The sequence below is a fragment of the Lycium ferocissimum genome, unplaced genomic scaffold, assembly GCF_029784015.1.
Source record: "Lycium ferocissimum isolate CSIRO_LF1 unplaced genomic scaffold, AGI_CSIRO_Lferr_CH_V1 ctg10167, whole genome shotgun sequence".
NCBI classification, from domain to species: domain Eukaryota; kingdom Viridiplantae; phylum Streptophyta; class Magnoliopsida; order Solanales; family Solanaceae; genus Lycium; species Lycium ferocissimum.
The window spans coordinates 22,766-41,857 of NW_026713181.1; the positions used below are offsets into that span (position 1 = coordinate 22,766).

Consider the following 19,092-nt stretch of genomic DNA (forward strand, 5'->3'; position numbering starts at 1 on the left):
TGATCTAATTAACACGACGACCGTACCAATGAATTAAGGATTTAATTTACGTACATGCAACAATATTATGTGGCATAATTTGCATCGACAAGAAAGTTAAAAAGAAATAAAAACTTTTAAAATTTATGATTTAAAACATGTCATAGCATTTTTGTGATTGTTAAACTTCTAAAACTTGAGGCCTTAAACATGCCATAACATTTATGTGGCTGTAAAAACTCGTCATGAGGGTAAAAATGAATTGTTTAAGTTGAATTGTTGAGCTTGATTGGTTAAGAAAACAAAGTGAGTCTGTTGATTTTTGAAGATTTGAGTTGAATCTAACCATTGAGACTTATGATTTGTATTAAAAGGTTGAATATCAAATTTGGAGCCATTTGAAGTTAATTTGGATCAATATTAAAGTAAAAATGTGCTAGTAAAATTTATGTGCAAGTCCTAACGAGCTTTCTTGATTTGTAAATAATTTGCATAAAAGTTATGACACAAGTTGCATTGGAGTGCTGATGATTCGCCAAAGACTCGTTGCAAGACAAGTCTTGCCCATCCATCAAAACTTCTTGAGATTTGTTAGGACTTCTGAATAATTTATTTCAAAATTATGACATAATTTGTACTAATGTTCTGATGATTCGGCAGGACTCGTGGCAAGGCAATCTTGCTCCATGCATCAGAAATTTCGGCAAATTGCCAGAACTTGTAAACAATTTGTTCCGAAGTTATAAACCATTGTACTAAAATCCTAACAATCTCTTAGGAATTGTGGCAAGGTAAGTCTTCGTCCATCCATCAGAACTTATGGCAATATGCTAGAATTTGCGGTCAAGTTTTGACCCACGAGCTATTTTTGTAAACTTATTTAAATAGGGTCAAAACTTAAACAGATGCGTTAAAATAGCCTATACCGAAATTAACGGGCTTGCTACATTTAAAGGGGGTTCTGGGCCAGGTTTTGTCATCCCTAAAGATTGGCTCGAATAATCTTTTATTTGGCCCAAGTGTGCTCGAACCATCCCTAAATCAAAGCCCAAAACATTTATAGATAATTGAAGAAAGTTAGAGAGCTGGTGTCAAATGCAACCACCTCAGAAATTTAAGTTTCAGTCTATCTAGAATTTAGAGTATTCACTTCAAAATAAGTATGTCTGTAGATATTTTAATTTTTCTCTGTATATGCATATATAATATTCGAGTCGAAAATAATGAATTCAGTTGAACATGTAAAATCTGCACTAAAACTGCCTTCCACAATACATAGTTCTTCGTACATAACAAAATATTGGTCCTATATGTATCAAAACATAACACATTGTATCAAAATGCATCAATCTCTATCCATTGTCACATCCTAGTGGGGTCCAATAGTCCAAGAAAATCCTTGCAGCACAGTGTGTCAATTCACCAAAAAATAACAAATGTATGAAATATTTGATGACTATGACCAACTAGATCAAACAATCCGGGCCTCCATTTCTCTGGTACTCGACTAACATAAAAAAAAGCCCCTATTATATAACACAATGCCATGGCAGATTCATATGCAAGTGTGACATTCCTCACAGGATCATTCCAGTTCACCACAAGTGCATGAATTGCAGGAAAGAGGCCAAAACAGCCCATGGACATGAAGAGCCCGGCCCAAAACGATCGATATTTTCCAATCGAAAACACGGGAAAGATTAGAGTTGTGATACTGCAAATTCCCAAAATTGTGATCCCAGTGAGTTAAACAATTTGCCTCAGTGTGGTGAACATTGAAAGATGTAGTACATTGGTGGGAAAAAGGATGTGATGATCATGATTGTGATGCCAACATAGTCCATTTGGACCAAGAAAAGGTTCAATTTTTGTGAGTGGCATGAGAAGAGATGGCAAATGCTGCTTGATAAAAGACAGAACATTGCACCAGCTAAGAATACATAGAATGGCCAAGTTGCTTCATTTTCTGCACTCTGTGATAATGTGATGCCCATTTGTAAGTGTTGGTCAATTAGCCTGGTTTCTCCCTGTAAGACAAAGCCGGACACACTGATAATGTAAAGAATTTTTATCATTAAAGAGAAAAAAAATTAGCGACAGATAACTTCTGTTGCTAAACAACAAAAATTTGTTGCTTGTCCTATTTAATGACGGATTAGCGTCGAATTATCAGAAAATCGTATTAGCTACTGACTGTTTAATGACATATTAGCGACGAGCTCAATCTAATTCCTATTGTTTTTGTAATGTATGATAACAAATCATGCAACTTAACCGGTTATAGCATATTATTGCTTTATTTTCCATTTTACCATATCTAATTTACTAAGAAAAGTAATCTGATAGTATAGGTAAATTTAATCTGACAGGGTAAAAAAATCTATTCACTATCAGTTCACAGAACTTAAGCTTTACTTCGAAATGATTATTCGACTTATATACATTATTAGTATTAGAGAATTTTTACACTGTTGGTGTAGTTGACGTGTTATAGCGAGTTACTTACTTTATTTTCAAGTAACTAGTTCTAGTTATTGTGGATGTTACCTGTAATTATCTTCTAGGCGACTAAATAGTGTAAAATTTCCTTTTTACTATCGGTATATAGAAATTAAATAACTTAAAAGTTCATGAATGTACTACTAATTAACAATACTTAAAGTATGAACAAGTGACTCACCTGGGAAAAAACCTTTGAATTGTTAGAGATGTTTGCATCTCCATTCATCGGAATATTCCTGTAGAAAAGAAAATTAAAACTCAAAATTTATTTCTTAGACAACGAAAACTAATACAGCAGTACTTAGAATTAACTCAAGTGGTTTCTAATGAATCTGCAAAGTGTCAAATTTAAATTCAGTTTTAAATGAAAATCAATACTCTAATTTAAGTTAATTTGTTATTAATCACGCTAAGTTTTTCTTGGAGACTGTTCACACCGCAGATCTCTAATTGAAAACACCAGCCAAGAATATATATATTTTAGTATTATCTCCTATCACAAGTATCAGCCATTTTGACGAATCTGTTTCAAGATATTTGACGTTTTAGAAAAATAAGACGTTATTTATTTATTGTCGAATCTATCCTTACTGTTCCAATTATTGCGGTCTTTTTCAGTCTCCGAGTTGGAAGGGTAGGACAAGGGAAGGTCAATACTTATTAATTTAGTGAAAAAGATTAAAAGATAATTTAGATAAATACTCGCATAACTAAATCTATTACGTAAATATGTTTTTTAAGCAATATATAAAAATTTCAAAAAGGCAAAGGGGAGTGTGTGGACTGGTACAGCTTGATAGAATGGGGACTGCATCGCTGAGATTCTATTTGAGCCACCATAGACATGTATAGATAAGGGCGAGTCTTTTGTTTCAGCATTTCCTATCATACGTCTTTACAAGTATATAGAAGGTACGCGGGTTGGAATGCCAATCTTTCAAGCATACTAGGCTCTGGCCCTCATTTGTCCTCCCGGCTATTGCCATTTTGAATAAAAGGATGCTGGTTTAACCTTTAAAAAAAAAAAAAAAAAAAAAAAAAAGGAGGTGTGAGTTATGGATGTTGACTTTTTAAAAATAAAATAAATGAAAATGGAAAGGAAAAAGTAACTCAGACATTACTCAATATATATAGAGAGGTGCAGGGCTGACAGAAATATCGAAACAGCCACAATATACAACACCGGATATTGACAGTTTCAATAAGATCTCATTCTTGAACAAAAAATCATTTTTCTTAACAAATTTGGTTATTCAAACTACATCAAAACTGTGAAAATGCATGAGTAAAGACTAGTGAATACAATGATCAAGTAGCCAGTCTAAAATTAAGTCTCCTTAGCCACACTGAGAGAAGCACATTGTAAATTACATCAAATTGTTGAGCAGGCCTGTTCACTTTAAAATGCCTTTGCAATTTCCTCACTCTTTTTTGCAATTTCAAATATTTGCTCCAAGAAATTCCCTTCAAAATCGTCTTCAATTCTGGTATTTTCTCAACTGGAACATTGACTAAGAATTGATTCCAATCAAGAACATCACTAAATAGCAAAGAATAGTGATCAGAAATTATCACTGGGACACATCCTGCATAAATTGCCTCACTAATTCTTGGACTTGCAACTTCATATCCACTTGGTGCTAAGCAAAACTTGCTTTGGCCCATTAAGTTTGTGTACTTTTGACCCTCTGGGAGGTGCTCGTACACACGAATTTCATCATCTTTTTTATTTTTCCAGTGTTGAAGCAATATTTCTCTTATGAGGACTTTTTATAGCCACGTGTCCTTAGTAACTTTTTACTCTGTCAATTACCAAACATTTATTATGCTCTCAGGTTTTACCATTATCGAAAGAAGATATACATAAAACAAGTCATTAAATCAACAGATTGATATTTCATAATTTATTTTTTAACTATATAGAAATGTGGGTTTCTATACTTTTCGTCGTCAGTCATCCTCACCTTAAAAAATTAACTATATAAAAACGTGGGTTTCTATACTTTTCTAGTCATCATCACCTTAAAAAAAAAAAAAAAAAAGGTGGGCCCCACACTAAAAATTACCAAGCAATATTATAAAAAGGTGGGCCCCATACTAAAAACACCAAGCAATATTAAAAAAAAAGGTGGGCCCCATACTAAAAACACTAGGTAATATTAAAAAAAAAGTGGATCGTATATTAAAAAAAAAAAAAAAGCAATGTCAAAAAAAAAAAGCGCACCCCATATTAAAAAATTAAACAATATTCATGTAATTTTCAAAGTATCCCCATTAAGTCAATAATGGTGGATTCATTTGCCACACGTCGTCTCAACCCATTAAGTGAAAGAAATAAATTATGTACATCTAAAAATATAGACCCCATATTATTGTTTTTCTTCAAAAGGTTAAGTAATCAAACCATACAATTTGCTTTCTTTGCTTATATTAACTTCGAGATCTAATTTAGATATTTAATTATTGTATTTGCCATTCCGCCAACACCAAGCAATATAAAAAAAAAAAAAAAAAAAAAAAAGTGGACCCCATATTACAAAAATCAAGCAATATCCCAAAAAAAAAAAAAGTGGATCATATTAAAAAAGCAAGCAATGTCAAAAAGAAAACGTGTACCCCATATTAAAAAAATCAAACAATATTCATGTAATTTTCAAAAGATCACATTAAATCAATAATGGTGGATTCATTGCCACATGCGTATCAATCTATTAGGGAGCAAATGAAATTATTGTACGGCAAAAAACATGGATCCCATATTATTGCTTTTCTTCAAAAGGTTTAAGTAGTCAAACCATACAATTTTCTTTTTCATTTCTTATATTAGCTGGAGAGATCTAATCTAGATATTTAAAGCATTATATTTGCTATACCGCCATGTCATTTATTTGTTATGTTTACTAAAATAAACATACTTAAAATATTTATATTTTAAAATAAGATAGAATTTAATTACTTTTTCATTTTTTTCCTTAATCGATAAATGTGAAAAGAGTTAATAATCGTAAAAAAAGAAAAAAATAATATTAAATGGAGATCAAATAATTAATAAGGTAAATTAGTCATATTATAATTCTAATCGACGTTTCCTTAAAAAATCGTGTAAAAGACAACATGACAAGTAAAATGAGCTAAACCAAGAATATTTACTAAAAATTAAAAAATAGTAGTTCTTCATTTAAATAGAAAATTTAATTTTTTTTTTATGTTTCGTTTTAAGCATGCAAAATTAATTTAATAATTTGAATTAGAATTATCCAAATCAAATTTTGATAAAAAATAATAAGTATTGTTTAGGTCCAATCTACATACATTAACAATAGAATATTTTACACCTTTAAATTAATCGAATTAAAATTCAAAGTATCAACTGATGCTTAAATATTACTATTGTTTTATCTCAAAGAAAGAAAAATAGTTTTCTTTTAAACAAGTCTTCTCTTTTAAAAAATATTAATAAATTTTTGCCAACTTTGTATTATTCATAGCAAACACTACTATAATAAAGTTTTGGATACGGAGCAACAAACTACAATGTTATATTAATCATGTCTTGAATATATATATATATATATATATATATATATATATATATACAACACACACACACACACACACACATATATGCATAAAAAGTAAGACAAACTTATATATGTTTATTAGTAATACAAAATATATATATTATCACTACCCAAATATAACTACATACGCATAGATACACTATAATCCAAAGTGCGCACGGACATACGCCATCTAGTACAAGCTTAGAGAAGTAACTTGAAGAGCTAAGTCGGCTCTAATGGGCCTAGGAAAATTGATTCCATATTATTTCTCTTGGTAACCCTCTCACAGACTAGCCTTAAGCTTGGGCTTGTGCTTCTATTCCAAGAGTTTGGGCTTGTGCTGAATTCTTGTTTGAGAATTTTACGCTGTATATCCGCACAACAAAATAATAGTTGGAATACATATTTGTATTTTTTAACTAGCGAAATATAATTATTTTTACTGACTAACCAAATATGTAACTTGACCTTGTTGATTTACATGAACCCAAACTCAAGAGAAGTAGGACCATTTGGCCATAAGAATTATTCACTTTTTTTCAGAGTAATTTTTCACTTTATTTGAAAATCATGTTTGCCTATGAAAATTCCAAATCCAACTTGAAGTTGGATCTCATATTTGAAAAATAACTTATAGCTTGTTTTCCAACTCTATCTTCACAAAATTCAAATAAAGTGTTCTCTACTCTCCTTTGCAAAAAGTGTAACCAAACACAACTCCATCTTTAACTTTAACGTCATGAATTCCAAATAAAATGAAAAATAGTTGAAATCTATGGCCAAAACCTACTAAGTAAAATAAAGTAGTAATAATAAGGTCCATAAGGTGCGATATTGCAATTGCGCAAAATCTTTTGCTTTTATCGATCACTCTCCGGTATATTCATCAGGAAAGGGGGTTTACCCAATAATAATGCCAAAAAAGCAAGATGCTTTTCTAGTATATTTAATTATAACTATATAGAAATGTGAAGAGCATGACGATCAAGAGCAATATTGGAATTTTAGATTTCTTGGATGGTACGCGCACGGCATCTTCCTCGTCGTACATTTGATTCGATCTACCAAGAAAACCAATGTTGAACTCAATAATGTCCATCAACAAAGTGAAGAAGAAGAAATGGAGAAGTCAAGAGATATTTCCTAAATCTGTGAAACACACATATGTTGGACTATGTAAGGAAACATTTGGACCAGATGAAGAAATACTTGGGCCAAATCATCACTCAAGCCCAAGTCCCACAAACACAGATTATGTTGCTGCTGGCCCAATTATCAAGCACAGCCCAAAACAAATACAACTCAGCACACAACTGTCCAACCATAATTAACAACATGACAAATAGTACTTTTGTACAGAGTTTGTTATTTTTCTAGCCAATAAGATTAGAGCAAGTGTTTTAGGAGATTTATTATTTTTCTGTACATACAATACTTGTATAAATATAGTACATCATCAATGAAACAGAACACAAGAAAAGTTTCCCAAAATTCTGTATCTTTTTCTCTATTCATTTTCCAATATGGTATCAGAGCTACAGTGAGATCCTCATCTGCTGAAGCTTCATTTCTTCTTTCATTTTAATACCAACTTGAATCTGTTCCTTCTTTTTCTCCTGACATTTTTTTTTTCTCCACATCAACACAAATGGCTGAAAACACCACTCAAACACAAGAAACTCCTAACAATGGGTCTGTTGATTCTAGCAGTCCCTATTTTCTTCATGCCTCAGATTCACCTGGCATGAATCTGGTCAACTTCATCTTTGATGGTCATTGCTATGGTGGATGGAGGAGATCCATATTCATTGGACTTGCAGCAAAGAACAAACTGGGGTTCATTGATGGAACCTGCAAAGCTCCTTCACCAGATTCACCTGAGCACAAGCTCTGGGATAGATGCAACTACATGGTGACTTCATGGCTATTGAACTCCCTATCAAAGGACATAGCTGGGAGTGTCCTTTATTCCAAAAGTGCTAGGGAACTATGGGAAGATCTAGAGGATAGGTTTGGTCAGCCAAATGGGGCCAAACTCTATCAGCTGCAAAAGGAACTTGTGGATTCAACACAAGGTGCATCAGACATAGCAGCTTATTACACCAAAATAAAGAAGATCTGGGATGAACTAGATACCTTGTACACCAAGGAAAGTTGTTCTTGTGCTTGCTCCTGTGAAGGAAAACAAAAAATGCTTAAATCAATCCAAGATGAGAGGTTGATTCAATTTTTGATGGGTTTAAATGAGGTTTATGCACCTGTAAGAAGCAGCATACTCATGATGTCTCCTTTACCAAATGTTAACACAGCCTATTCTCTTCTCATTCAAGATGAGAAACAAAGGGAGGTTTATGCTAACCCACATTTCCCAGGAGCAACATCTTCTTTTCATGTGACTCAACAGAAGTCTAGTGCAGGAAATTTTTACCAACAGAAATCTGGTGCAGGAAATTTCTATCAGAATTCCAAAGGAAAGAACAACAACTACAATAGCAATCTTTATTGCTCATATTGCAAGAAAACAGGACACGCAATTGAAAAGTGCTACAGGCTGATAGGATACCCCCCAGATTTTAAGTTTACAAAGAGCTTGAAAGCACAAAATCCTAATAGAGTTGCTAACAGTGTATCAACAGGTTTTCAACCTGTGTTCTCAGGTCATGGACAGCAGATGTCTGGACCCTACTTTCAAGGGCAAGCAACAAATATGCATCCTGGTTTCACAGGCAATGGACAGCAGGGACAACATACAGGAGTGCAGCCTAGTATTGGAAATGGAGCTTTCTCCCAGGATCAGTATATGCAGTTGAATCAAATGTTTCAGAGTGCACAACTTGGGCAAAGTGCGTTTCCTCCCAATGCACCTTCAGATGTGCAAGCAAATGTGATTCAATATGCTGGTATCTTTCAAAACAATCCTTTAGCATATTTTACTTATGCAAATTCTGGGTGTTGGATTCTAGATTCAGGAGCCTCAGAGCATATGTCCTATGATCCTGCTGTTTTCACTACCTTATCAGTTCTAAAGGTTCCTTTAACCATTAAATTACCTAACTCTTTCACTGTCAAGGTGACTCATGCAGGATCTGTTTCTCTTTTTCCTGACCTAGTGTTGAAGAATGTGCTATTTGTCCCCTCATTCAGAATAAACCTAATCTTAGTACATAAATTCTGTGTTCAATTCATATGTACTCTAATGTTCTCTCCTACATGTTGTCTTTTACAGGGCCTTTCAATGAGGAAGCCTCTGGTTCTTGGTGAGGAAAGGAATGGGATCTACATGCTCAATTCTTCTAATTCTGTTCAATCTTTTTTTCAAGAAAGTACTATCACTAAGTCTAGCAAATCTATTTCCAGTTGTAATGTCCCTAGTAGTTGTTTTTCTGTTCCTGTAAGAGATAAGGATGATGTAAGACTTTGGCATCAAAGGCTAGGCCATATGCCCTTTACTGCAATGAGAAATCTTAGTTTCAATTTACCTAATCCTTCTGATGATTACATTTGTGATGTTTGCCCTCTTGCAAGACAATCTAGATTGCCTTTCACACAGAGTTCCATTAAAACCAAGAAAGTTTTTGAACTTATTCATGTTGATACATGGGGACCCTATAAGCATCCTACCTATGATGGTTTTAGATACTTCTTAACTATTGTGGATGATTTTAGCAGGGGTACTTGGACTTACTTGTTAACAACCAAGAGTAATGCTTTTCCCATGATCAAAAATTTTCTAGCCATGGTTGAAAGGCAGTTTAGTACCAAAGTAAAGTGTATTAGGTCAGACAATGCTCTAGAATTAGGTTCTGGCTCTATTTTATCTTCTTATTTTGCATCACAAGGGATTCAACATCAAACCTCTTGTACTGCCACCCCTCAACAAAATGGGATTGTTGAGAGGAAGCATAGGCATCTTCTTGAGACATCTAGGGCCTTACTTCATCAATCTAAAGTACCTATTTCCTACTGGGGAGACTGTTTACTAACTGCTACCTTTTTAATTAATAGATTTCCTTCAAGTGTTCTTAAGGGACAGTCACCTTATCAAGTTCTGTTTGGTCAACCTCCTTCTTACACATATCTCAAGTGTTTTGGTTGCCTATGCTTTGCTTCCACTTTGGCACATAACAGGCCCAAATTTGCACCTAGGGCAGTACCATGTGTTTTCTTAGGTTATCCTCCAGGAAAGAGGGGTTACAAAGTAATGGATTTGAAAACCAAGAAATTGTTTATCTCCAGGGATGTACAGTTTTATGAGCAAGTTTATCCTTTTGCTTCTAGTGTTCCTTCATCCCCTATATTTTCTACTCAACCACCAGTCCCTGAAGATATTTCACCTAATATTCTTCCTACTCAACCACATATAATTACAGACCAATCTGTTCCTAATGCACCTCTAGTTGAGGAAATTTTGCCTATTGCTGATCAGGATGTTAATACTCTTAATCCTCCTCCCATTCCTGCACCAAGAAGAACACAGAGGACTCCTCAAAGGCCTGCCTACTTGGATGACTATGTATGTGATTCTGTTTATCTTACAAATCTTACTGCTGCATGTTTCACCACTCCTATTCGACCACCAGTTTTTCCTTTTTCTGCTTTATCTATCAATAACCAGAATGTGTTGAACTCTATTTCAACAATTCAAGAACCAAACAGTTTTGCCCAAGCTATGATGCACCCCGGTTGGAAAAAGGCAATGGAATCTGAGTTTCAGGCTTTGGAACAAAATAAGACTTGGGATATCACCTTGCCTAGTGGAAAGAAGGCTTTACCTTGTAAGTGGGTGTACAAGGTAAAACACAAATCTGATGGCTCTATAGAGAGACTCAAAGCAAGACTTGTTGTAAGGGGGGACATACAAAAGGAAGGCATAGACTTTAATGAAACTTATTCACCGGTTGTTAAAATGACCACAATTAGGTGTTTACTTGCTGTTGCTACAAAGAAAAACTGGCCCATATCTCAGTTAGATGTCAATAATGCCTTCTTGCATGGGGATTTGCAAGAAGAAGTCTATATGAAGTTCCCACCTGGAATGGAACCTTCAAGTCCTAATTTAGTCTGCAAGTTGAAGAAATCTTTATATGGTCTGAGGCAAGCCTCAAGACAGTGGTATGCTAGACTTGGGGCAGCTTTGAATTTTAAAGGTTTTGTTTCTTCCCTAAATGATTATTCACTGTTTTTTAAACATCAAGGTGAGTCTATTTCCATAGTGGCAGTCTATGTGGATGACATATTGCTTACTGGAAATGATTCACTTGAGTTATCACATTTAAAAGAATTTTTACATAATGAATTTCAAATCAAGGATCTTGGGGAATTACACTATTTCTTGGGATTAGAAGTTATTCGGGAACCACAAGGATTGATGATAAATCAACGAAAATTCACCATGGAATTACTTTCAGAATTCAATTGTGATCATTTGCCTCTTTGTCTCGTCTCCTTTAGATCCTACTCAAAGATTATCAGCTACAACAGGTGATTTACTTAAGGATCCTCTCATATATAGACGACTCATAGGAAAGTTGAATTATTTGACACATACCAGACCAGATCTGTCATTTGCTGTGCAACATCTCTCCCAATTTATGCAGAATCCTCGATTACCACATTTTGATGCTGCTCTTCGCGTGGTACGATATCTTCGCACATCTCCTGGTCTTGGTCTATTCATGAATGCTTCTCCCTCTATGTCCATTCTCGCATTTTGCGATGCGGACTGGGCTACATGTCATGACACCAGACGCTCTATAAGTGGTTATTTCATCAGTGTGGGAGGATCCCCTGTTTCATGGAAATCAAACAAACAAGCATCAGTATCCCTATCTTCCGCAGAGGCAGAATACAGATCTATGCGACGACTCGTTGCAGAACTTACCTGGTTGAATCGTCTTTTGGGGGATTTGTCGGTGCCACCTCCTCTTCCCATTCCGATCCACTCCGACAGCCAAGCCGCTTTACACATAGCTCGGAATCCCGTTTTTCACGAACGTACAAAGCATGTCGATCTTGACTGCCACTTCGTACGGCAACAATTTCTTGCTGGGTTGATTTCCCTGAATTTTGTGCCCTCTTCATCTCAGATCGCCGACATTTTCACCAAATCTCTTTCAGGACCTTCTCATCATTCGATTCTTAGCAAGTTGGGTGTATCTCCCCTACCCTCCAACTTGAGGGGGGGTGTTGAACTCAATAATGTCCATCAACAAAGTGAAGAAGAAGAAATGGAGAAGTCAACTTCGTTATTTCCCAAGTCTACATGTGTTGGATCAGATAAAGAAATATTTGGACCAGATAAAGAAATACTTGGGCCAAATCATCACTCAAGCCCAACTCCCACAAACACAGACTATGTTGGTGCTGGCCCAATTGTCAAATACAGCCCAGAAACAAATACAACTCAGCACACAGCTGTCCTACCATAATTAGCTACATGACAAATAAAAATTTTTGTACAGAGTTTGTTATTTTTCTAGCCAATAAGATTAGAGCAAGTGTTTTGGGATATTCCCTATTTTTCTGTACATACAATACTTGTATAAATATGATACATCATCAATGAAATAGAATACAAGGAAAATTTCTCAAATTCTGGATCTTTTTCTATTCATCTTTTTCAATAACTTCGTTATTTCTTCTTCTTCACTTTGTTGATGGACATTATTGAGTTCAACAACCAAACCCTTTTAAAAGAATTCCTTTAACGTCCAATATCGTTTATTCAAGCTTACACGTGGCCTTAAATGTATTTCTCAGCGGGCCCACTTCTCTTTGTGACTGAGGCTGACAAGTTTTTGCACATAGTAACCTTTTACTGAAAGCTAATTTGATTCTAGAAAATTCTTTGTATAGATGTTGTACCAAATATATAGAGTAAAACACAATCAAGATGAAAAAAAAAAAAAAAAAAATCCGCAAAGCCAAAATATTCCTAGATGGACTCTTTCTCTGTTTTTCCTTACTCTATTTATATCAGTTACATTCGGATTACTTAGAAAGGCATGCTTAGTAGTAATTAAAAACGACAATTTCCATGTTTGATGATTTATGTTTTCATTTGATTTTCTCACGTGTTTAACAAAAACTAATTCTAACCACATTTCATTTGCAGATCGTTTTGGTAAACTCTTTAAAAAGTCTATATAGAGAAATATTTTGTATAGGGTTTGGGAAAGGTTTATGGCTAATAAACATGTAGTTTTGGTTTTTTTATTAGCGCATCTATAAAACTTCTTTGAAATTAATTATGTAAATCATATACTTAAAATATATAGTTATAAATCTCCTTCACGTTGGGCCTGTGCTGGCACGGGTCATCATTGCCAAGTAATAATTTTATTATATATATATATATATATTTCTACCATATAGAAGAGCCATCCTACGGACGATCACTGCTGTAAAAGTTGTACAATGAGCTATTGTAATTGCACTTTTTCCAACTGTATACTTTTTATTAGGTGTCAGCTACAAACCACTCCAAGTGGCTTTTACTGCACCGCAGAAAATCATAGTATCTGGAAATATCCAGAAGAAACCGTTTACTCAAATTCTTCAAACTTCCAGAAGAAACTCTTTCACTTCTCTTCATATTATCAATTGATTGTTACAAGTTCAGGTATTCCCCTCTTTAGTTTTTGCCTAATCTTCAGTTTCTTTTTTTTTTTCCATCATCTTCTGAACTTTCTTTCCCTTTTCAAGATTTCTTCAAAATTTCCATTTTCTTAGCTGAATTTCCTGGTTGTTGAAGAAAAGATGAAACTTTTAGTTTATAATTTCCTTCAAAATCCCCAACTTCTTTCTGATTTTACCAATGTCAGGGGAAAGATTGAAACTTTCAGTTGAGAACTGGAAAAAAAAAATACAGAGGAGAAGGATTTTTTTTTACAGTTTTTGCTTTCAGTTATGACCATTATGTGTTCGTGTGCTTGAGCAGCATCAAGTGTGGTAACTGGTAAGTTACCCTTACCTGGTTTTTCTATTCTCCTCTTATTTAGGTATACATATTGTACGCTTACCTGAGCTGTTTTTTTTTCTGATCTCCGCCGGTAGAAATCAACTTACGTGCTATATATGCATATTGACCAATGTTAACATGTAAATATGTATTCGTATTCGTCAATGTTAAACATGTAATTAGTAATGCTTAACATAAAACATGAAAACTCAAATTTTACTTTAGTGTTTTCCAGGCTTTATTCTTTAAATAAATAATCGGAGAATAGTTGTAGAACTGTCGAATATGAATCATAAAAATTATCAAAGTCTTGAAAAAAAAAAAGGCTGACAAAAGGGCTACGAGATGTGGATCACATAGACTAGATCACCTGACAAAAAAGACACATTTTTAACACAATAACAGGCAAGCAGAGTCGAATTGGGAACGCGGCTTCTTTGGATAGTTCAGTTAACGTTGAATCATCTAATGCTTCGTCCTATGATTCTGCCAATGTTTCTATCAAGAAAAGTTCTCTCTGCTTCTCACAAACAGATTCGACATAAGGTACAAAGCATGAGTCGTATAGTAGGGAGCCAGAAGTGATTATAAAATCAAGATTTGCTCAAAAATATTCTATTAGGAACTGTATTAGTTGCCTCTTTTCAAGTTAACATCTTCTTATATTGAAGTACTAATATGCAGCGTACAGTTTCAGAGAATTTTGTTGCTTGAGTAATACACACAACTAAGGTAGATGAATCTCTGTGTTCACATTTGTAGTAGATTTAATGTTCTTCCCTGGTACATTGCCTTCACTGTATTTACCTCGATAGTTTGTTTCTCTTTACGTGTTGGAAATTAGTAGCTGATTGTTCTTCTTACTTCCCATTAATAGGTTGTATACGGAATGGTTTTGGCTTTATTACTCAGTCTTTGAATACTATGAGCGTTTTGAAGTTGTCATTTTAATGAATATGTAAGGTTATATTTGTCTCTAGAAATTCTCTTGAATTGTTTGTGCTTGAACACAATAAGGAGCTACAAGATGATGAGGGGAAAGAAGATGATAAAGTTATACTCCCTCGGTCCCTCTGTATGTGAGACGATCTGCAGCACGAGGGTCAAAGTATCTAATTTTCAGCTTGAATTTGGACATAGAACCTTGAAATTTTTTGAATTTTTTTACATATTTAAAAGATACTTGAAAAAGTAAAAAGTGTCACGATAATTAACAATTCAAAATATATATAAGGCATATAGAAACATCATGGTAAAAAAATATGAAGCTCATTAATTGTTATCTTTCATTAACTAACTTCATGACAAGAATGATCACTATGTAGAAAGTAAAGACATGATATATTAAGCTAATAACGTAAAGTAAGGTGTCAGTTTCAAAAAAAAAAAAAAAAATAACGTAAAGTAAGGTGTGGTAGATAGAACAGTTTTTTTTTTTCCCCCCCTCGAAAAGGAAGGGGGACGAAAGTATATCGAGCAACTAAAACTATTTTTACTGGAAAATGGTATATCTTTGAAGTACCTATTTAGTAGTAATAATTATATCTGCAACATTTATATGCTTAGATGAGGATTTCTGAACATACATCTACCTACACTTAAGAATACACATTTACATGTCCTGTTGCATTTCTATCTCTCCTGAATTTCCATGGAATTTAATATTCTTGTTCAGTTACTTTTATTGTATTCTTTTTCATTTGAGGGTGGGTGAAGAACTCATTGTATTTTTGTGATGAAGCTTTGTTTCTATTTTCAAAGTGATTAGCTTATGATAGATGTATAGGGACTTGCTGTAGCAACATGTAAACAAATGTCGCAGCAGTAAGCCGTGTAAGTGTATATCTGAAAGTCTCTAGATGAGAGCCAAGAGGTAGTAGTTGTATCACACTTGAATTGTGTATAGACTACGTATGCGACTCTCTCCGATCTCAAAGCTACCAACATGTATAAAGTACATCCTGTCTGTAACGAAACAGATATTGAGAAACTAATCCACCAGAGACGATCGTATCTATGGATGCAGGCTATTTCTTGAGAACTATATTTGTCATTTTGAACTGCCATGTTATCAACAGATAAAGGAAGGACTTGACCTACTTCTATGGTTAATAGGTGTTTTAGATGTCTGTGATTTTCTATTATTCTTTCAGCCATGTGCAGCTTTAAGAAAGAAGCAATACATATTTTTATGAACCTCAGTCCTTATTCATAGTTGCAATTATGTTACAGTTTCCTCTTAAGACTAGAAAAAGATCTCCATTGACCAGATTTATGCTAAAGTGATGTTGAAGTTGTATCCCAAGTTTAATGACATTCTTCTGAAAAAAATTGACCAGCTTTTTCAGGAAAGCACTATCATGTTAGTTGTTCAATTAATGATGTGAAAAAAAAAAAAAATCATATTCGACTGACTTTCTATGCCAGTAACAAGTAAAAGGTCATGGAAAGATAAAACTAGATAAATGTAATTAGTGAGCGAAGTGAGTTAGTTTTATGTTTTTATAGACACCAAACTGTTGGAAAAGTAGCTGCTTATGAGAATTTAGAGGTTACTGAATGAGTTTAGATGATTAATATATACTATAAGGTGGAAAGGTAAGAGATATACTATTGAGTGTATGCTGTTAAAGTCTGCAGCTCTTCTAAAAATCGAGTCTGCAATAAATTTTGTGCTGCTTAATAATAATGAATGAACTATTTTCCTCTTCCCATAAAATTTGAATGGTCTGATGAGCTATTTCTCAGATCTTGAGTAAGAGTAAACAATTTCTTAGACACTTGATTGAAAAATAGACCGAGTGGTTCAATATGTGCTGCTTTACACGAGAGTCCTGGTGTATGTGCTCATGCCTTATGAAAGCACTTGATTGTGTTTTGAACTTTAAAATCATATAAGAATCTATATAGGGGTTGCAGTAATTCGGGTCACTAGCAATCTGACCATGTGGTTTGCAGTTTGTATCAGTAAAACCATGTGTGTATTCTTTGGTTTTGCTTCTGTTGTTCAAATTCAGAGTATGTGAAGCTCATTCTCTACCTCTCTCTTCTTCGATCTTTAAAACTATCGTTTCATTGTTTTAGCTTCTCAACTTTCTTATGCTCTTCTCTTTGTTTATGCAGTGGATGTTTATGGGCGGAGAAAATGACGATACTAGATCTTTTTGGTCAAGTGTTGAAGCCATGGAAGCTGAGAAGATCTACAAACTTTTGTTCTTTTCATCTGCAGGTCTTTCATTTATTCACTGGTAATTCGTAAGTGCTCTTGTTTTGGGAATTTTATATGTTTCCCTTCCTCTTTTTTTCCTCTATGCCTTTTTCATTTTTTGATTCATTTTATCCTTTCTTCATGAGGTCCTATACTTCTGTTTTTGTAGTTTTTACTGTAGTTTGGATCAGTAATCAAGAAAAGATGTATTATATGAATTTGAAGATCTTGGGGGTACCTATTGGTTTCAATGTATTACTTTCTGATGAGACCTTACATCCCCTTCATTGTATCATATTTTTCTGTTATTTCTTTGCTCTTTTTGCTCTTCTTGGTTGCAGTGTTCACATGAATCGGTCGAGCACCACTTAAAAAAGGAACTGTGAAGAGAAGCTTGAATCATGTCTCTACAAAATCACTAAAAAGAATCTCTGACCAATTAGCAGCAAGGTTAATAATAATAGGAGAAAAGAAGATCCTTGGTTTTTTGTTGATCTTGGTGTCATGAACTGGTTAATATCTTTACCGCAGCTAAAGCGAAAAGAAAATTGTTTGCACAAAGAGATGCTCAAATCAACTATAGTTGAATTGTATAGTTTGGTAACTTTGTACGTGACAAATGTTGCTATATTACTTTTTGTTCTTGGTATTCTTTATTTTTCATTAATATTATGCATGTATGTCGGAGTACAAAGGAAATAAAACTGGATTCAAGTACCACAAAAAAGAAAAAGTTAACCTTTCTAATGTAAAGTGCAGATAACAAAATCACGGATTTCACCTAATAATTAAAGTTGTGAATTTTTTACGTAAAATATAACAATACTATCTTCGATTCATATTATATGATGTTTTTAATTTGGACATACTTCTTGAAAATTCATCTACCCCTATAACGTAAGAAGTGTTTTCACTAAATTATCCTTAATAAAATAGCACTCCTTGTTTAATATGATTTCTTGCTTATGTAAAAGCTTTACTTAAATTAGGGTAAATTTGAAAAAGAATAATTGATACCTTTTTTATTATGTAAAATAGAACAATTAATACCTTTTTGATTATGTTAAATTTTATGTTTTTTGGACTAAATGAAAAAAGTTAAAAACACCATATAATATGAACCAGAGGGAGTAAGTAAAACACGCATATATATATATATATATATACACACACATGCAAACTTAATTCCCCACGTGATAAAAGATCCTAGCTTGACTGCTTGAGAGTGAGGAACCTTCTATTTAATATATATGGAGTAGTAAGTTTGAGCCGAACCAAATTATCTTTCTAAACATTCATCTATAATTTAATAACGTTGATTATAAAAAATTGTAAAAATGTTAATCCAAAGAAGATTAGCACATGAACTATCATAAAATTCTTTGATATTAGTATAATGTAGATTTTAAGTGAGGAACATTTTAATAAAATTTTATAAGTTTAGAAAAAACATATATTCTCTTCACATACTTTTAAAAATATATATATATATATATATATATATATATATATATAATTTGTGTCTTACAATGATAATAATTTTTTTATACATATTCATTTTTATTTCTTCCCTACAAAGGATTAATTTGTGTTCTTAAATGCCTTACTCTCATTCTTTTTATCGTGTACTTCAAATAATTACCATAAGTAGAAGTTAACGTATACTCTAACAGAAAGAGCTCCAGTTTGGAAATCTAACAATTAGTTAACCGTATAAAGTTTATTTTTAGCAAATAAAATTTCAAGATGAATAATCCTCTGACTTTGATAAACATGCAATTAAACACAATGAAATAAGCTATAAGAGCATGAATAAAATGAAGATTTGTTTAATTTTAGCAATTGATAATTCTTCACGAAGACGTCCATTCGATGATATT

General features: G+C 33.5%; 2 protein-coding genes and 1 long non-coding RNA gene across 4 annotated transcripts; 1 reads left to right on the plus strand and 2 right to left on the minus strand.

The window, feature by feature from the left end:
* Positions 1-1,314: 1,314 nt before the first annotated feature.
* On the minus strand, positions 1,315-2,786 carry LOC132041424 (heptahelical transmembrane protein 1-like). The gene is made up of 2 exons (XM_059432140.1): positions 2,660-2,786; positions 1,315-2,006 (listed from the first exon to the last, which is right to left on the minus strand). Exons 1-2 carry the CDS (start codon positions 2,705-2,707, stop codon positions 1,740-1,742), a joined length of 315 nt encoding a protein of 104 aa, XP_059288123.1. The 5' UTR covers positions 2,708-2,786; the 3' UTR covers positions 1,315-1,739.
* Positions 2,787-11,487: 8,701 nt separating this feature from the next.
* Positions 11,488-12,610, minus strand: LOC132041426 (uncharacterized). The gene is made up of 2 exons (XM_059432141.1): positions 11,926-12,610; positions 11,488-11,831 (listed from the first exon to the last, which is right to left on the minus strand). Exons 1-2 carry the CDS (start codon positions 12,123-12,125, stop codon positions 11,714-11,716), a joined length of 318 nt encoding a protein of 105 aa, XP_059288124.1. The 5' UTR covers positions 12,126-12,610; the 3' UTR covers positions 11,488-11,713.
* Positions 12,611-15,689: 3,079 nt separating this feature from the next.
* Positions 15,690-17,539, plus strand: LOC132041425 (uncharacterized). 2 transcript variants are annotated; one of them, XR_009411029.1, is made up of 2 exons: positions 15,690-17,022; positions 17,128-17,539. It is a non-coding gene; the product is annotated as an uncharacterized LOC132041425 (long non-coding RNA). The 2 variants fall into 2 exon arrangements; XR_009411030.1 differs by having other exon boundaries at positions 15,690-16,111.
* Positions 17,540-19,092: the final 1,553 nt, after the last annotated feature.